The 14029-nt window shown below is 48.1% G+C and overlaps 1 protein-coding gene across 1 annotated transcript in view; it reads right to left on the reverse strand.

Moving 5' to 3' along the window:
* Window positions 1–382: 382 nt before the first annotated feature.
* The window catches only part of TBC1D8B (TBC1 domain family member 8B), a 36152-nt gene continuing 22505 nt past the window's right edge, over window positions 383–14029 (reverse strand). The window contains exons 11-21 of the mRNA XM_044427378.1: window positions 12743–12860; window positions 11115–11400; window positions 10316–10445; window positions 9701–9799; window positions 8925–8993; window positions 7242–7482; window positions 5107–5172; window positions 4855–4938; window positions 3740–3796; window positions 2897–2994; window positions 383–2587 (exon numbers count right to left, since the gene is read on the reverse strand). Coding sequence (XP_044283313.1) covers window positions 2171–2587; window positions 2897–2994; window positions 3740–3796; window positions 4855–4938; window positions 5107–5172; window positions 7242–7482; window positions 8925–8993; window positions 9701–9799; window positions 10316–10445; window positions 11115–11400; window positions 12743–12860 — 1665 coding nt within the window. The 3' untranslated portion in view covers window positions 383–2170. The remainder of the gene's footprint in view (window positions 2588–2896; window positions 2995–3739; window positions 3797–4854; window positions 4939–5106; window positions 5173–7241; window positions 7483–8924; window positions 8994–9700; window positions 9800–10315; window positions 10446–11114; window positions 11401–12742; window positions 12861–14029) is intronic.

The following is a 14029-nucleotide window of genomic DNA, read 5'->3' on the forward strand; positions in this document are numbered from 1 at the left end:
CTGTGTTCAAACACAATATTGTCTCTGTGTGGGCATGCCTGTGTGTGTAATGTAAAAATGCCCACTTCCCCGTGTAACAAGAATTGGTCCATTTTAACAGAAAATTTATGCCTTCGGCTGCTAGGATATTTGCACAGAATTTAGAAGGATAGTCCCTCCAGCAGAGACGTGTGTAGGGTGATATAGAATGCCCCAGTTTTGCAAATGGTTATGGTGCTAGCCACCAGGATAAGATTAAACCTTGGGCAAGATGCAGATTTACTGGGCAAATACCAAAAAGTGGCCATGATATCTGTGCTTGTTTGCTTCTTTCTTTCCTACCAACCTGCAAGCAACTCCCAAGCTCCCTCCTTCACAACCTTAATCAAATTACAACCATTTCATTCCTCCTTGGTTTAATCAAATTGCAAACATTTGTTCTGCACACATTTTTGCTCGACTACAGGGCTCTGCATAAAATTTGCATATTTCCAATTATTTTTTAAAAAAAGAACCCAGACTAAAAAGAGACACAAGAAACCCCCGCCAATCCAGTGCCTCCACCAGTAATAATCAAAATCTGAAATATAAACAGCAACATATTGCACACACATAGTGGTCATTCTGCATATATATAAAAGATTGTCCCTACAAGTCCCCAGCAGAGAATTTCCATTTAGCTTTTAAATGGCTTGTTCTGGTGAGCAGGCAAATACAAGGCATTGCCTGCATACCTGAGCCATTTCATCTACTGGATTCAGCAGGCTCTTCTCAAGCTCTCCTGCTCATCAACACTAACACAGACCAGTTTCCAGTTAAATCTGTATTTCAATTTTAACTCCACCAGTGAACTTTCAAACTAATGCAATTCAACTAATTCAATTTGACTGGGAAACCCTGCAGTAATATCTAAGAGTGGGAAAGGAGGAAGGCAGGCAAGATGAATGCTCTTTTGCTTCCAAGAAGTATTTCATTGGCATTGTCAATGAAAAGAAGGAGGGTTCTGCGGAGCACTTAGGGGTCATTAAACTAAAGTACCAGAAAGTGTGGGGTTACGTGCTCATTATAGAACAATCAGTGGATAGAAGTAGGAAAAGTTTACACAGCAGTGTACCATCACACTTAATGTACCGTTCCATTTGTACCACCAATGTCTGTGTTCTGCACCATCACACACACTGATGGTTTCCACTGCAAAAAGAAATTAGTAGCCTAAAGCTCAATTCACACATTCATGAAGTGTCACAACAGCTCTCCCAGCCTGAACTGGTGATACCGGCTTGGAGGTGGTGGAGCGAATGTTGGGATTCCTTCCCATTCCACTGTTAATTTCCCAAGATGACCTCCACACGGAAAAGAGCCACAGAACCCTACCCTGCCCACACTTAATCCGTGCGAGTTTGAGAAGGAAGGCACTGCAATGTGGCTTCGACGCCACCGAGGTAATGTGTGAATTAGGCCAAGTGAGGGTAGCAGGTTGAGGAAACCAAAGAAGTCGCACAACGCAATTGCTCAGATTGCAAGATTCTGGCCAAATGGTGAAATCCCAACTCCATGCAACTCTTAGAGATGAGAAGGCAGAGTTGTGCCAGTAGGAAGGGTCAAACCTGACAGGAGCTTCCCCAAGCTCATCTTTAGTAGCCACAATTAAAAACCATTTGGGAGAAGCGCTTAGTTCTAGTCACAGAAGCAACGTAGCATCCTTCAACAACTGGCCATTTAAGATATCCTTCCCAAAGCGTTCAGCAGACCTACATTCGAAGACTGAAAAGTGTTTCTTTGGAAATTTAACCACCCTTGCAATACAACAAGTAAACATCAATACCGCTTTTTGGGGATGTGGCAGACAATACATTCAGTGTAAGAAGCAGAGAACTGCGCTCAAGAAAGCAGCAGTCTGGGATGTGGCCACACCTGCGCCTTCCATGAGCTGGCATGGCATGTCCCTCCCAGGTGACATGTGCTAGTTGGCGTGTTCTCAGTTACTGAGGGTACGAAAATGCAAAGATCAGGTGCAATTGTGCTTCAAGCTATACTTATTTAACTCTGTGAGAACACAGGCCTCTGCCCCCAGCAGAACAGGGGGAGTGAGTGAGAACCTCAACCCTGAACGCCCAACATAAACTAAATACAGTGAAGTTGCAAACAGGTTCTGAGCAGAGAGCATGAGAGACGAATACCCCGGGTAGCGCTATACACGGGCTCTTGCTTTAAACTGGGAAACTTTTGCGCTCTCTAACTTGGCTTTGACATCGACTGGTTTCTCAAAAAACCTCACCAGAGCAGGCTCGTTTAGTAAAGAGGCCAAAATCTGCTCGAAGGCGAACGACCACCTGTTGCAATCATCGTGTGGGCTCTGGGCCCCAGCGCTGGCAGTCTGTGGGGCTGGCGGGGGGTCCTGGAGTGTGCCGCCATCTTCCGGGCTGCGGCAAGCTGCGGGAGGTGCCATGCCTTTGGCTGGTGAGGTGGGGCTCTGGAGCTTCCGGCCAACCTCCTCCATCCTGAGCAAGAGGCTGGTCACAGTGGCGATGGCACGGTAGAGCAGCTCCTCTTCCGGGTCCCCATGGAACAAGTTATATAAAGTCTTTGAAAACTGGATGAACTGGGACTGCGGGAAGGTGAGGGGGATTGAGAGAGAGAGAGAGAGAGAGAGCAAGAGCGAAAAAGCATGGAGTTGGAGCTAAAACGCACCACAAGCCCCCTTCATGTAATTCAGAGGAAAAGCTAGCAGGGGCCCATTGGGTGCCCTCCAGCAACCCCCACTCTCCCCCAGTCACCACAGCCATGGGCCATGCTGGCTGGGAGGACAGCCTGGCAGTCCATTTCAGCATTAGCTGCTTCAGCAACGCCTGCCCAGGCAAGTAAAGTCAAACCGACGCCAACAGAGAGCACCCTTCCTCTCCCGGGAGAGCTTTACCTGGTCCATCCGGGGCAAATCCTTAAGGCTTTCTTCTTTTTTCAGCAGCTCATCCTGCCACTGCTTCAAATAGGCCTGGATATCCAGCTTGCCCTTCCCTGTTTGGGAGGCACTGAGTCACACTCAAGGCAAACAAATGATCTGCGTCTGCTCCAAGCCCAGAGTGGCTTCTGTGGAGCAGCTCTCCAAGTCAACAGAAACCCAGCTCCTGAGAACATGAACCGATGGGTCACATTCCTGCCTGTGGGAAGCTGAGAAGCATGCAAGACCACCAGGACGACTGAGCACCTCCTGGATTCCAGCACTCCAAGAACAATGGGAATTCCTCGCCCTTTGGCGGGCCTTGGAGCTAACACTAAATTGTGTTCCTTGTTCCCTGGACCAGCTTAGCTGGGCCACAAGCTCCTCACATCTCTTCCTCACCTGCAAGCTCCTGAAGGACCAGGATCTGGTGCAGGCACTCACTCGGATTCGTGCCTGCGCAAGCACGTGGCACAGCCAGGAGCTCCGGGAGGTGCCAGAAAAGGCTTCCCAGTTCTGCTCAGCTTGGCCACAGCGTTATGCCCTTTGCTTCATGGTCGGTAGCCTCCCTGACGGGTCGCACGCCAAGCACAACGCCTTACCACTCAGCTGCAGTTCTCCTCCTCCTCAAGACCAAAGACAGAATGGACAAGGAGTCTAAAGTCATGAACCACCCGCCCAAGTCAAACCTTACAGCGCTACTGACGGCTGTGATGGAGAACAGCGCCTGTCTTTCATGCCTGGAAGCAAGCGCGCGTGCACACAGGCACATGGGCACTGGCCCAGGCTCATTGCTATTGCTCCAGTTTTCTTGCTGGCTACCTTTTTCAGGGCTGGTCTTCAACATGTCAGCATCCTCACTGTCCCCGGGAGAAGAAACTAGGATAGGGGAACAAAGGGATACAAATTAATTGGAACATACCATATGGCTCAGTATCAGGCAGACCACCTCTCCGTTGAACTCATCAAATGCACTGCCTTGTCCAGGGATCTATGTAGGCACAGCCGTCTCTTTGCTTATCACCTGTTACCTGAGGTCCTTCAGCCAGAGAGGCAAGCACTCTGCGCTCTATTCCTCCTCATGTCCAACCTCTACCACCTTGATTTCTAAAAGCTTCTTCCTCAGAAAAAACAGAAACACTGCAGCACATCAGTTCTCTGGAAACCACGATGGGGCGATGCCTCTAAAAAGTTCTGTGTGGCACCAGAATTAATGGAAGAGGTTCGGCTGCCCTGCCTGATGTGCTTTCTCCATGGGCTGAAAGAAGCAGAATGCCCCCCCCACCCCAGGCAGAAATGGCGGGTTAATAAACAGAGAGCTTGATGCTAACGGCCGATTTTTAAACAGAACTAATAAATAAACTCATGCTATAGCTAAATATGCTTTGCTTTGTTCCATCACATTTAGAGCACATGCATAGTTCTGAGTAATATTTGCAAAAGCGGAGGAAAACTAAACGCACCCATTTCTTCCTGAGATGTTGAACATCAGGATCGCGGGCCAAAACCCAGCCTGTGCGGGATCCCAAAGAGGCCTCCTTCCTCACTCCCATTCTGTGGCCCTGCCCTCTTTTCCCCAGTGCCCAGTTTTTGCTCCCCTTTCTGAAGTGCAGCAATCCTTCTCCTGGACTACTGACAGTAAGTGCTTTAAGTTGAAATAGGTGGGCACTGGGAGTGTTATTTATTGCATCTCCACCCTCATTTTCTTCAGCTCTACCCAGCACTAGAACATGGTGCCAAGACCTTTTCTAACACTGGATTTTTTATTTGATTTGATGCTTTTAAAACAGTGGTCTTGTTATATGCTGGGTGCATCAAAACCAGGGCATTGCCTTCTGAGTTGGACATGGAGTTAACTCTTGGCCACCTGCTCTGTTCTCCTGCTGGGTCGATGAGAAGATTGCCATGGCTGGGCTCCATAAATAGAGCATACTTACGATTTAATTGGCTAAAGTGGATCAGCTCTTCTTTTGATAGCTGACCACCTTTGGAAGGGCTGAGGGATTCCACTTCGGTGAACGCTGTGAGAAGAAAACACACCTGAGAACAGCTCAAGATGCACTCGAGGTTTGAAAAATCTACAAAGGCTGCACATCTTCACTCTGCAAACCTTCATTGTATTACCTTGCGGCGTTTAGTCCCATTATACAGATGGCAAAGTAACAGAAGGACATCCAAAGCTGACTCACCTGGAGGAATGTGGAGTTTGAAAAGCAGCTTCAGCTTATGCGTAAAACTTCCATGATACATGATATCTAAGAAACACAGAGCAGAAAGAAAAGCAAGATTGTTCATTTGGGGAGCAGATGACACCTGTCCATGTATACCAGGGGTGTTAAACCTCTTTGTGCCTGAGGTTTCCAAGACACTCCTGTGGGTTGCCTTCCAGTGGTTGGAAGGGCCACAAGCAAAAGGGGCAGGGCCAAAATTCCAGCTTAAAGCATACTCTGCCAGTAACTAAGTCTTAGCAGAGGCATCTGAATATTTTAGAATGGAGGTGGGGCACATAAAAGCCAGAAAAACATCAAATGATCTGGGATTGTAGGGGACAGTTGGAGGGGCCACAGAAAGGAGCTATGAGCATCTAAGAAACCCCATGGGACTGGGATGCTGAGCAGCCGAGAGCTGGCCTGCAGGCCTGAGGTTTATCACCTCTAATATATACCAAGCCCTACAGCACCTGGGATGCATGGAAAGAACAGGCTGAGAATTACCAGGCTTAACTCCTTGGCTGTTTGAGACCAAGACTAGGCAGGCTGGGTGAGACCCACTTAGGTAACATGTTCTGGGACTCCTGGACCACAACACCCATAGCCCTAACCTGGTGGGCCAAATGTCAGGGTTTCTGGAATATATACACCTGGAGGGTACCAAGCTCCCTAAAATGATATTAGCCTGACACAGGATGCAACCTTACACCTGTTCAGGCAGCAAAAAAGCTTACAGTTCTGAGCATGCCCAATCCAAAGCATGTTGTGAGTTGCCGGCCCTTTTTCTGTCTACACACACACAGGACTGCACCTCCAAAGCATCAAGTGATGATTATTCTGTTGTCTTTCCTTGCTGTTTGTTAATGTAGATGCCCTGCCACTCTCAACTGTAAATGGTGAGCAATGTGAGCACACGTGAGCAACTTTAAATGGAATCAAATGCTTCAAAAATAGAAGGTTTTTTCGCTTTTTTAAGGGTTACAGGACTTATACTCTTAGCAGGTGACCCAAGAGATGTTTATGGGGGGAGGGGTTTCAGTGTGCTTGCCCCCACCAATCTATGGATGTTGCTGCTGGGAAACTGTCAGTGAAAGCTGACAGATCGTGAAAGCTGACAGATCAATGATCAGGGACTTTTCTGTAACTGGGACAGGTTTAAGATGTTTATGTATTTATTTATATTGTGATTTATAGCCTGCCTTTTTCCTACAAAGGGCTCAAGGCAGCTTACATCTCCTCCTCCATCTTATCCCCACAACAACAACCCTGTGAGGTAGGTTGGGCAGAGAGTCTGTGACTGGCCCAAAGTCACCCAGTTGGCTCCATGGCGGAGCGGGGACAAGAACCCAGATCGCCCGAGTCCCAGTCCCAGGCTCTGCACCACTGCACCACACTGGCTCCCAGCACAACCTTGCTTATGAAGGTTGCCCCTTGCTTATGTTGCCCCTTGCTTATGAAGTCCAGAACCACTCAAGTCAGGATACCTAAGAGACCACCTGAGTGCTTTGGCATCCGGAAATAACTTCCAGGTGGTATCCCTGATTTCAGAGGCCCAGCCCCTTAGAGATCAGAACAGGGCCTTACGTATCGTAGTGCTCACTCTCCGCAGCTCCCACTGTAAATTAAGCAGGTGCCAACTCTATATTTTCTGGCATGCATTCCCAGGAAGTAAACTTTGTCCTTTTTTAAAGGTGTGCTTTTGTACATTGCTTTAAAATGTCTTTGTTGTAACTGATTCCAAAATAGCATTCGACCGCTTTTGAGCTCAGCAACTGGGCCGAGGCTTTGGATGCCGAATGCCCAGTTCAACCCCTGGCCGCTCTGGCCTTCTAACACTTTGCAGGTACGAGTGCTTTGTGCCTGAAGCCCTGGAGAGCAGCTGGCCATCAGAGCAGGCAACACTGGACCAGACAGACATGAGCTAAACAACTTATGCATCACTGTTTTGTCTCATCAGTCTGCCCAAGGGACAGGAAACAGAACCGTCCGGAGAGGCGTTTGACTAAAGGAACAGTATAAACATGCTTTAAATAAATAAATGAACTGGCAAACAATCTAATTCCTAAGACCAACGTGCAAAGAATTCCATCCTCGATATGTGTGCAACTCCATACCAAAAGCACACGCAAATTCTTTGAAGTTTATAAGGCCGTCCACGTTCTCATCCAGCAGCCTGAAGGTCCACAGTGCAAGGGAGTCCCTGTTAGCGCAACTGGCCCAAGGGCTCAGGAGGTGATGGAGCAGACGGAACTGCTGGCAGTCGATCCGATACTGGTCCAGGTAGGGCAGGCTGGGATCGTGATGCTTCAGGGTTGGGCTGCTGACATTCCAGTAACAAGAGAGAAAATGTTCTTTCTGCAAACACAAAGAATTTGGCTTTGATGTGCGGGTAGGAGGGGAGAAGGACAATTCTGGGAGGGACGGATCAAACATTGACAACGGATGGTCAACAGAGCAGCTCAGTCCAAGTCAGTCAAAGAGCTAACCCAGGAAGAGACATTCAGCCAGGGCTGCAGCTGGTAACACACCCCTTGAAATCACAGCTTATAGCTGGGAAACGTTCCTACACTGGTTTTGGCCTCAGATTCTCAGGTGACAGCTGAGGACAGATATACTGCACAGCTCAGCACAGAGGGGCACACAAACCACACCCATTCCTGATCCAACCACAGTGACATAGCTTAGATCGCAGCAGCGTGCCTGAAACAGAACCATGAATTTCTGCTTGCTCACAATATAAACTAAAGCCCATTAACTGAGAGCAGGTTGTGCCACCCCTGAAAAAGCTGTGTTGTCTCACAATCTGTTTCCTGGAGTCGCCCAAGGGGTAGCTTATAACCTTTAAATCCCCAGGCACCTCAAGACTGGCACACCTGCACAACCACCTCTCCCACATGAAGCATAAAAAGCATCCCTTTGCTCATATCAGACAGGAAAAAAAAAGATCTGGCTTTGCCCCTTGTTCAACAAGGCTGTTACAATGAGCCAACATGTCTGTCAACAGTTCTGGCAAATTCCACCGTAGCAGACTTGGGTAGGAGATCCGTTTCAAGATTCCTGGTGTTTGGCCATCAAGGAATGCTGTGGCTAACAAGAACACTGCATCCTCCTTGTGTCAAAGTTTGAGACTCAACAAAAATGCAATTTTTACAGGGATGAGTGTACAAGATTCCTTACCCCTCCAATGAGTGATTTCCCAGGTAGGTTTTCAACTGGTATTTAAAATATTTTCTAGCTAGATAAGAATAAGTTCAGTACAGAATTAGTGGCCAAGTTTTTGCTATCAGCACAAAGAATGCACAAGATGATCCTTGCCTCTGTTTTATAATACTTATTTGTTTTTAAGTCTTTCCCATGTGCTTTATTTAACCGCTTTTAATTGTTTTTGGAAAGCTCTTACGAGTTTTGTCAGGTCTGTGACCACATAATAAAGATGGATTATTCAATGCTCCACCACAGGGATTAAAGCTCCCAGATGCTTTCTGGCATACTGGAGCCAGATGTGCTTTCCTGTTTCCATTGTTTCTGAACCAAGTCTGGCCAGTTTTTTTCCCCGACTTAGGGGCAGTTTGCTGGGATACTGGGTGAGCACCCCTGCTAGAAAAGAAAAGGATTCTCCCTTTAACAAATAAAACAAAACCAAAACAGGCAAGACTCTTGCTGCATCAATGTCACCCTGGTGAGAAAGACTAAATCAAATTCTTCCTTAATTCTCTTGGAAGCACAGCGTGGTCTACTACTGAAGTGGAAATCAAAACCTTTTCGCCATATACAGGTAAATGGAAGTAATGTGTTACCTTGAATAATTCATACAGCTCTTCCAGGTTGCTCGGACTGATTTTCACATCCTGGGAGACAACACGTAGCTGGAGCGAACAACAGAAGCCACGGCCCGCGTTACGACTGTGCCTTCTCATATTGCACTGGCACGGCTTTAAACTTCCACGGATCGCACCTCCCCCAGAGGAAGCGGCCTCCCCAGCCGTCCACGCGCTGAATGGGCAGGCACCCTGCCTATGCCCCTCTTCCGCATTTCAACGGCATGCCTCCATCCCCTCGACTTCCACATGCAGGCAGTTGCACAGCCCTGCCTGGGCAGCCAAGATGGCACCGTCCCTACGCCAGAAGGAGGCAGACCCCAAGGTCTGCAGAGAATAAATGTTCTTTAGGGGTGGGGAGCGGGGTTGCTACCAGAGGGAAAAATGGCCAAAGCCATCCCAGGAGGACTGAATTTGCCCCATGACCAGTGCTGAATGCCTCACTGCTGGAGGAGGACAAGTGGGGGAGAAAGAAGATCAGAAGTGGGGGCTTGAATGGAGTAGCTGGAACCTGAAGAGCAGCGTTCTGCTCCAGATCCGTGGCTTTGTCTGCATTGTTAAAAGCAAAGAAACAAAAAATGGCAAAGCAATGCAGAGCCAAACCCCTAATGGGCCCAGTTTCTTTCCCGGGGCCCTCTAGCGTCGCTCCTCTCTTTTCTTTCTTGGATTTATACAAAACACTCGATTAGGCTGACGACGGGTGATGCGTGGAACCATGATGAAAAGCGCAGCCCCGGCTGCAGGGCGCTACTCACCACGTTCTGCTTTGTGGTGGCTTCCAGCGTCTGGATGATATGCAGCCTGTTCCGGCGCCGCATGCACTCGACCTCCTCGAACCGGATTTCGCCGTATTTCTAGGAGAAGGACCAGGAACCATCAGGGCAGGGTGGCCTAGCCTCCAGCTGGGCACGGACCACACTGGGGCAAGCAACTCGTGCTGAGGAGGGGACCAAGGTTCTACTGTGACCAGGCCTGGTTAATCTATTGCAAGGATTGGGACTGTCAGGCCAAAACTGGACCCCCTGCCCCGCATTTCCCAGGTCACACTCCCCCCTCCTCTGGCTTCTCTCCCCATCACGACTCCTTTGCTGGTTTCCCAACTTTGGGGAAATTTCCCCCCACCCCAATTCTCAAGTGCTGAAAATGGCCCACCTTACCAGGCAGTAAGATGCAACAAGCAGGTTACTTTCTGCATTTCTGGCCCTCCCCTTATGCCTCTGGCCCCTCCCATCCCTGGAATGCAGTTCCCCAAATCTTCTGCAACCTTAAGCTCAACCTGCAGGCCAAAAGAGGTTCCTCACTCCACTCATTCGCTGTGCCCGTTTAGAGAAAAACTTCTGCAGCGAGGAAACAAGGGCCGCTGCACTCACCTCGTTGGACTCTCGGATCAGGTCCGTGATGTCCACTGAGTGGTGCTGGCTCTTGGGTTCGGTCATGCCAGATGCCTGCTGCACCATCGGAGGCAGGGGGCTGTCCTTGTTGGTGACACTGTCGAAAAACCTCCGCGGAAAAGAGAAAGGGAAAGCTGAGCATGCACGAAAGGTGGAGGGAGGGAGTGGAAATTTGGCGATTAGAAAAAACCACGGAGAAGATCCCTGCCTGCATGATCAGTCTAAATTGTCATGAGTGGCTTCATAGCTACCCATCTGAGATGGCTGCCTGCCCGTAAGGAGCTTCCAGTAAGAAAGGGAACAAGGAAAAGAGAAGACAGGGAGGGGTGTGCACAATGCCAGGCAGAAAACCCCATCAAATTTAGGAAAGTGTTGCTCAGGTTGCACAAAACTCGGCCAGCTTTGTCCTGAATCTCAACCCACATGGTCTTCCCAAGGCTCATTCTGTGGCCAGTGAGTTTACGGGGATGCTGATGGCTACTACCCACCCACCCAAAAAGTGAGATCCACTCAGGAGCTGAGGTTGGGTATGGGGGCAGCTGCTGGGCTTGGGGGCAGCCCCACCCACCACTGGAAAGGAATTTGGTCCTGGGGCTTCAAGAGAATCTTCATCCCTCCTTGAAAAAAAGGCTCAGCAGCCCAATGACAGAGCTCCTGATTTGAATGCACAAGGGCCCAGGTTCAGTCCCCTCTGGCCTGAAACCCAGAAGCCTGCTGCTGCCCGCCAGTGTTGGTAATACTGCTCTTGATGGATCAAGGCAACTTTCTCTGTTCCTACCGATTGAGGACTGTAACGGCTTCTGCATCGTCTTTACAGGTCAGCAGCTTGTCCATGTTATAGTCCAGCACAGCGAGGCCCAACTGCAAGATGGCCTTTATCCCATCATAGAAAAAGCAATCGACCACATTGACGGCACTCTCGATGGGCAGCACGCTGATGAACAGTGTGAGGAACCAGGAGAGGGAGACGGAGGAGAAGAACGTCATGTCGGTCATATGCTCCGTCAGCTGGGGCAGGTGTTCCCGAATGAGGTCCTCAAACACAGCCTGGTCCACCAAGGCACCTGCAAGAGAGGAGGAAGGACTTAGGTAGGAACACCTGCTGAAGTATCCCAAGGTAAGCTTTCGTGGACGTGCACCCACTTCCTCCAATGTTTGAAGTGTTATCCTCAGTAGCTCTGTATACATATCTATCATATTATACTCCAGTCAAAACAAGCCACCTGCAAGCTCTAAAGCAGTGTTTTTCAACTGCCAGTCCGCCGGCCGGCACCAGTACGCCGGCATTTCCTGGCAGTCCATGAAAGACAGCACAGGGCTAGCAGTGCTCTCACTGCCAATTCCCCATTTCTTCCTTGGCCAAGGAGGCCGGGGAGGGGAGAGTCAGCTCAATAGGAGCCCAGCTGGGATCTGTGCCATGCCTGGTCTGCCCTCTGGGCAGAGACCCAAAAACCAGGCCTTTTCCTTTCTCTGCTGTGTTTTCTCCTGGGAAGTGACATGCAGAGGCGGGACTGTGTTGAGAGTGTTTCCTCAGCCAGTCTGTGTGTGGATTCATTCTATTTCATTATTTAACATTATGAATATTATTGTATTAAGTAACTTGGTTTGATTTTGTATTGCTCTGCTGTTGATTGTATTTGAATTTGTATTTGCTATACAGTACTGAATTTATATTTTGATTTTGTATTTTGCTATTGACAATTTTAAATCAAGTATTCTTGAAAAAAAGCAACAGCAGTTTTCTCAGTAGCCTTATTTGAATTACATATTGCTCTCTAAAAGTTACAGTTGTATTTGATTACATTTAATTTCACTAAATTAAAATAATTCTTTTATTAGCATTTTTTACTGTTCAGTTTCTGGCTATTATAGAAAATTTTCATTTTTGGTACTATATTTAAAAACTAATACACAAAATACTATATTACAGAATAATTCTGTAAGCCGTTCAGAGATGACAATGATGGATGGCCTATAAATTTCCTAAATAAATAAATAAATGTGTATATAATGCTTTTTATTTCTGCCTCAGCGGTCCCCAAAATAATTTTCCTATTTTTGCTAGCCCCCAACTGTAAAAAGGTTGAAAACCACTGCTCTAGATAGTTTTGCTGTCCAGTTAACTAACCAGAGTTTGTTTTAAACCACCACCTTACACTTGAGCGCAACAATAAGCCAGCTTCTGAAACAAAACTCAGAAGGAGTGCTCCCATTTGCATGGGAGAAAAAGATGGAAGCAGGGAGTCCACTAACCTCAGGTTGTGCTTAAAGTTCCTCTGAGCCATGCACAAAGTGCTGCATTATGTACTAACTCTCCCATATGATTCACATCACCTGAGTACACAATTCACGGCCCGCACTGAAAAGTCATTCACAGGCTAAGCGAAGGTTAAAGGAAAACAGTACCGATGATTCGACGATTGAAATAATCCGGGAGCATCCTCTCACAAACAGCCACCAGCAGCCAGAACGCCTCCTCCTCTTTGGCGTAAAGCAGCAGCACCGACGTCAGAATGTTCATCGCCTACCAATGTCCAAGCACAATAGCTGGCATTAGCAGAGGGGCACTGGCATTAGACAGACGTTTCATGAGGAGATGGAGGTGCCTTTGGGCCTGGCCACAGAGACGTGCTCTTTCTCCATATTGGATCCTTGTCAACCTCATGTGTGAATGGATTCCACCAAAAAGCACTGCTGTGGAGGCAAATGTTACCTTGGGTAGAGTAGTCCATGGGTCTACTCTTAGTATGACCAGCACTGGATACAATCCATTGTAAGTAGATAGGAGAAATCTCTCTGCAGTACTGAAGAGGTGAGTAAATCCTCCACCCCATTAAAAGAGAAGGGAAGGGACTACTTCGTTAAAATGAAGTCAGCTTGGAACAGTGCTGCAATAGCAACCCTCTTTCCTGAACCTGAACTTTCTTGACCTTCCTGTTATCTGATGCAGCCCACGGTGGCATTAGCCTTTGCCAAGTCAAGGCATGCCAAACAAAGATCCGTCAGAACAAGGAAACGCCAGAGGGTAGATTAAGGGCACTGAGCATGCTTAGCCTGGGAGAACAAGACTGACAGCAAAACGAGGGAGTTGCTATTGTGTTGCTGTCATTTGTCCTGGGACTCCAAGTTTACTTCCAGAAGAGGAACTGAAGTTTAGCTCCGTAACTTGTATCTGGAGCTCCTCACAAGACTAAATACTCGCCAGACAAAAATACTAACTTTATTACCTTGTACACAAGAGGGTAACACTGTTAAGAGGAAGGAACAAAGAACTGCTGTGATCTAACACTCTTTATGCACTTTTGCTATGCTCTTTATATGCTAAGCAGGGTCATGGCTGGTCAGAACTGGGATGGGTGACTTAAGTGTATGCTTTTTTTTAAATAAAAAGGTATTAGCCTGGCGCTGAAACACAAATAACGACAGCACCAGGCGGACCTCTCTGGGGAGCGCATTCCATAGATGGGGCGCCACCGCAGAGAAGGCCCTCCTCCGGGTACTTTGCTTCCTAATGTCTTTCACGGAGGGTTCCCGGAGGAGGGCCTCTGCTGCCGATCTCAGGGGGCGGCAGGGCGAATATGGAAGAAGGCGTTCCTTTAGGTATCCAGGTCCCAAGCCATTAAGGGCTTTATAGGTGATAACCAGCACCTTGAATTAAGCCTGGACTTCGATGGGGAGGAAATCCCGAAACAA

Source organism: Varanus komodoensis, unplaced genomic scaffold (genome assembly GCF_004798865.1).
Source record: "Varanus komodoensis strain SLA01 unplaced genomic scaffold, ASM479886v1 scaffold18_3, whole genome shotgun sequence".
Taxonomy (NCBI): Eukaryota; Metazoa; Chordata; class Lepidosauria; order Squamata; family Varanidae; genus Varanus; species Varanus komodoensis.